Genomic DNA, 5,618 nt, shown 5'->3' with positions numbered 1-5,618 from the left:
TATGCCTGAACCTTTCACTTATGTATTTTCAACGGTGGAGTTTCTACACACCATAGATTAAGTGTTTGGAGCTCTGCTGTACCTCAAGTTTCAATGCAATTACTATTATTTTCTATCCAATTCGAATTATTCCTATTCTAAGATATTCTTTGCACTTCAACTTGATGAATGTGATGATCCGTGACACTCATCATCATTCTCACCTATGAACGCGCGTGATTGACAACCACTTCCGTTCTACCCTAGACCGGGCGCATATCTCTTGGATTCCTTAAACAGAATCTTCATGGTATAAGCTAGAATTGATGGTGGCATTCATGGGAATCCGGAAGGTCTAACCTTGTCTGTGGTATTCTGAGTAGGATTCCGGAATTGAATGACTGTGACGAGCTTCAAACTTCTGAAGGCTGGGCGTTATTGACAGACGCAAAAGAATCAAAGGATTCTACTCCAACCTGATTGAGAACCGACAGATGATTAGCCGTGCTGTGACAGAGCATTTGGACCTTTTTTACTGAGAGGATGGGATGTATCCATTAACAACGGTGATGCCCTACATACAGCTTGCCATAGAAGAGAGTGATAAAATTGGATAAAAGCAGTAGGAAAGCAGAGATTCAGGAGGAGCACAGCATCTCCATACGCCTATCTGAAATCCCCAACATTGGATTACATGAGTAACTTTATCTTTATTTTATGTTTATTATTTATTAATTTTCAAAAATCCATAATCAATTACTATCCACCTGACTGAGATTTACAAGATGACCATGGCTTGCTTCATACCAACAATCTCTGTGGAATCGACCCAGTACACTTGCTGGTTTATTACTTGGACGACCCAGTACACTTGCTGGTTAGTTGAACGGAGTTGTGTCCACACATAGCAAAGAGCCATTATAATTATTCCATACAACAATAAAGAGTACAACATTGATGATCACAATTTCGTCCACCACTGGCGTGTGGCTGGCGCTTCACCGGCGTGTCACGTGCCCTTCAGAATAGCTTGGCGTGCCACGCTCAATCCTTCAAGTGGCACGCTTGTCCCTTTGTCAACCTTGGCATGCCACGCCTTTGAACTCAAGTGGCATGCCATAGTGGAATTCTTGTGTTGGCGTGCCACGCCTTCGAGCTCAAGTGGCATGCCCTTTGCTTTTTCCACTTTCCTTTGCTTCTGGAGACTTGAACTAGCGTGGCATGCCCAGGGTCTGGTGTGCCACGCCCTTGTTGTGTGCTTGGCTAAGCTTCTCTGGAAAGCTGCGCTAGCGTGGCACGCCATGCCCCTTTATGAGTGAGTGGTTCCTCTGTTTGGTGTGCCACGCCATGAACTCAAGTGGCACGCCCCAATGCTTCTCTGGCCTCTGAATGAACTGGCGTGCCACGCCTGGTTGCTCAAGTGGCACGCCTGGTTGCTCAAGTGGCACGCCTAAGTACAGAATAGTGAATGGCGTGCCACGCCTTCGATACCAAGTGGCACGCCCCATGTAATTGGCATCTTCCACCCTTTCTAGAAACTTATACCAGCGTGCCACGCCTAAAGGTTGGCGTGCCACGCCCATGATCTTGTTTCGCTCCAGTAATTGGCATGCCACGTCTTGACCTTCAAGTGGCACGCCTAAGTGACATGCTCAGATTGGCGTGCCACACATTCGACACCAAGTGGCACGCCCAGTCCTTGCTCGTATTATCTTGTGCATTGGCGTGCCACACCTGGTTGCTCAAGTTGCACGCCGAAGTGAGGTTAAGGGGTTGGCGTGCGACGCCTTCGACTTCAAGTGGCACGCCTAGTCTTCAATTGCCTTCAGTCCCTTCTCTGGATTATTGTACCAGCGTGCCACGCCATGCTGCTCAAGTGGCATGCCCATGTATTTGTGCACTCTTCAAGCTTGGCGTGCCATGCCTGGGTCTTCAAGTGGCACGCCCAAGTGGCTTTTTGGAGCTGGCATGCCACACCTTCGACACCAAGTGGCACGCCGTAGTGGAGGTTCTTCTTGAGATAGTGAGTTGGCATGCCACGCCCCTTTGCTCAAGTGGTATGCCCATAGTAGTTGATGGGTCAGGCGTGCCACGCCCAACCTAGCGTGCCATGCCCCTTTTGTGTCCTCCATCTTTCTCTCTGAAATTTTGTACTAGCGTGCCATGCCCATATGCATGCTTAGATCTCCCTTCTGGAATTTAGTACTGGCGTGCCACGCTTAGCTCCTGGCGTGCCACACCAGTGCATTTTTATGGCATTTGCCCCCAAGTGGCACGCCAGTTTCACACGTCCAACTTCTTGTTTGTCTTCTTCCCATTCTTGATGCCTTTTTCTCCTGAAATTCAGCACAACTCATCTCAAAGTAGTGTACCATAATATTCACCAAATAATGCATGAATTGTACTGATCAAATGAGATTTGTGCTCTTTTATGGTCTTCTTTATGCAAGAAAGAAGGATAGATGATGCAAGTCATAAAAAAGGCAATGAAGGTCACTGCCCACAACAAACAGAGAGTATTGTTAGTTTGTGTAGCCTTAACTACCTCATTTTTTGGTGCCATTCCTTTTATACTATTTAACTTGAGTTTGTATATTAATAAGATTATATGAATTTGATTGATGACATTTAATGTATTTTTTTAAATTTGAAAACTATTTAATATTTATATTATACTATAATTATATTTTAGGATGTTTATTTATAATTTATTTATTATTTCATTTTAAAACAGTTTTTTCGGTTGAACCATCGGTTAGACCGGTTAGACCAGTAAACCCGTGAACCAGTAGTTAGAACGGTTTGATGACCGGTCCGGTTTTCCGAACCTTGAATAATACACAAAAATTATTCAAATAGAACTCAAAAATAAAACCTACCCTTCTGTTAAATACATTCGAAAACATCAGGGGCAAGTGCAATAAACCCAAAATTAACTATTCAAACCAATTTTCTACTTGTCTGTAGCTCCCTAATCAGTTATCCTTCTATATCTCTAAAAATGTTTTAGAAAATTTAGGTTGAGAACAAAACCACACATTCTCAGTAGAGAATGCGAATGCCACAAAAATACAAAATAAATGCAAATAGTTATCTTATATTCCAAAAATAAATTTGTTAATCCCTTAAAAATTTTCTTAAAAACAATTTAACCCCTTTCTTTAAATTATAAACTTAAACATATCTTAACCACAAAATTAGTCATGTTAACCATCTCTCAGCCACATAGTCGATTCTCAATCACAACATCAATCCGTAATCATCTCAATACATTCACAAACCAACAATACAAGTAAAAAACCCAAATCAACACACAAACATGTTGCAATGAGACCAAAAACACAATTACAAAGAAATAAAATAAACACATACAATCAAATACAAATGTGCAAATAATATGATGCATGTCTGTCCCTAGTGCAGACAATGAGCTCACGCGTCGGTTAACTATCCACAGCCTGACCTTACTTAGGACGAATCCCGAATATGATTTCTCCACTGAATCAGTCAGCACATGTATCACATGGGTGCCTCCATGTCAGTCAGATACTAAAGCCACACAGATTTTTTTGTGTCAGTTAGACTAAAATTTTAATCAGAATATTGCTATAGCAAATGTGCATTTAGTGAGAAATGATATACCATATGGGCAAATTCATATCAGTCAAATGCTACTCTTCTTTAAAGTGGGTATCCTCACCTAGCAACTTTACCTAGCTAGTACATTTTCACTAGCTCGGGTCTTTGTCTAGTCCGTACATTTTCTTGGACGGTGTTTCTCTCTCCTGCCAATATGTTTCTTTGACTGGGGACATAAGTCATCTTGGGACTAGCTCTTATCTCAGATGAATCATTTAACTTTGTATCTCTTTTTTCTATAAGGGATAACTACTTTTAATATTTTAAGTATACTTTTTCCTCATCTTTTACTCTAATATGTCCCCGATGTTCCAATTTCTTTCTTATACTAAAAATATCAATCGATCACCGAATCGCGCAAACTTCATGTCCATGAGACCATGATGAACTAAGGTTCATGACAAAATAAAAAATTATATTTTTTGATTCCTTGAACTGGTACAGTGCAAGAAAAATCGCAGCCTTCTTGTTGACTATCTGACACATTGTTTTATTTCTTATGGGGTGGATATATGTTGCAAAACACTAGCGTAACGACTCAACTCTTTAATGGAGATTTTCTAGGGATTTTAAGAGTCAATTTAGTTTTAGTTTTGGGTATCCGTATTAAGAATTAAATTTTTTATAAATTTTCAAAGTTTCGCTATTCTGTTTGGTAACTTCTTAAAAAAAACAGCAAGTAGTAATAGACTTTAAAAAATCATGAAAAAATAATTTCTAATAAAAAACCTCTTCATTTTGGTATAGTTATGCTAGAGATCCTAAAATTTGATTCAAATAAAGTTTCACTACATTTGAATTACAATTTTATTTTATATAGATTTTTAAATTTATGCCACTGTTCTAATAAATTTTGAGTAAATAGCAGGTAGCAGGGTTCTTATAAAAATTTGGACATAATCTCTCCTTAAAAATGGACTTAACCACCCTTAAGGGTTTCCTAAATTTCTACCATTAACCAATCCCCTATCAACAACTTTTTAAAACACAAGATTCTTGATACTCAATTCCGTTTAACAACTAGTACCACATCATCAATCAAAAGAAATCATAATTTCCATCAAACTTTTATTAAACCACTACCACGATAACACCAACTCAAAAAAATCAACATAATCAAGAATTCCAACAATCAATCATTTTCAAATAATAAGGAAACTAATCACAGTTTATAACTAGAAACAATCCAACTTCATCAATTAGTCTCACAAAGTTTAACACCCTTGCTACCAGAATGCCACGCTTCCGGTTGCGCCTTTCTGATAGTCAGTAGTACCGTCTCAAGTCTGTCCGATACTGCATGAGAGAAAATAAAACTGTAAAAATTCTTAGAAAAATATTTAGAATTGAGAATCAGGCGCTAATTCTAAAAGTTTTGGTCCAACATATATATATATATTAATCACTATTCAGCTCATTTCATTCAGCATTTGAGCACACAAGCACTATTCATCATCATCTTGTTTCGATCATATCTTGAGCTACAGTACTTCGATTTGCGTGTCATTTACGGCCACGCGAAGCTCTTGCCAAGTCCATCAATTTTAGCTAAACAAAGTTGATAGCAACTTGAAAGCCGTGCTCCAATTTTCTGCCCTATACATTTTTGCATTTTGGGTTTAATTTTGTGTGACTTTTGTGATTTTGGTTATTTAGGTGGTAATTAACCTTGAGTTATTATTGGGTTTTGTCCCAATCTATAGTGGATAAGGTAAGAATGCTCTTAACCCTTGTGGTTTGTCATATTTGTGAACTCTAGGATTGATTTTGGTATATTGTATGGATATAGTTTGAATTATTGTTGATTGGAGTTGAATTGAAGAATTAGTGCACTTGGAATTAAGATTTTGGGGCTGAAGCTTTGTGGAACTTACTTAGAGTTCATTTGGTGATTTTGTGCTTGTGTGGAAATTGGCCAAGGTATAGTTTCAGTTTTTTTAGTTAATATGTAATATTTCGTGAAACTTAGGCTAGTAGACTTTAAGATAGGATTGAATAAT

General features: G+C 38.8%; 1 protein-coding gene across 1 annotated transcript in view; it reads left to right on the top strand.

Annotated features, from left to right (window-relative positions):
• LOC110275658 (dehydrodolichyl diphosphate synthase 6-like) overlaps positions 1-2,591 on the top strand; it is a 51,411-nt gene extending 48,820 nt beyond the window's left edge. Inside the window, exon 2 of the mRNA XM_021131863.2 lies at positions 2,442-2,591. Within this exon, the coding sequence (XP_020987522.1) occupies positions 2,442-2,591 (150 nt within the window). The remainder of the gene's footprint in view (positions 1-2,441) is intronic.
• Positions 2,592-5,618: the final 3,027 nt, after the last annotated feature.

The sequence above is a fragment of the Arachis duranensis genome, chromosome 9, assembly GCF_000817695.3.
Source record: "Arachis duranensis cultivar V14167 chromosome 9, aradu.V14167.gnm2.J7QH, whole genome shotgun sequence".
NCBI classification, from domain to species: Eukaryota; Viridiplantae; Streptophyta; class Magnoliopsida; order Fabales; family Fabaceae; genus Arachis; species Arachis duranensis.
Note: the sequence above shows the minus strand (reverse complement) of the source record. Positions and strands in the feature narration are given on the sequence as shown.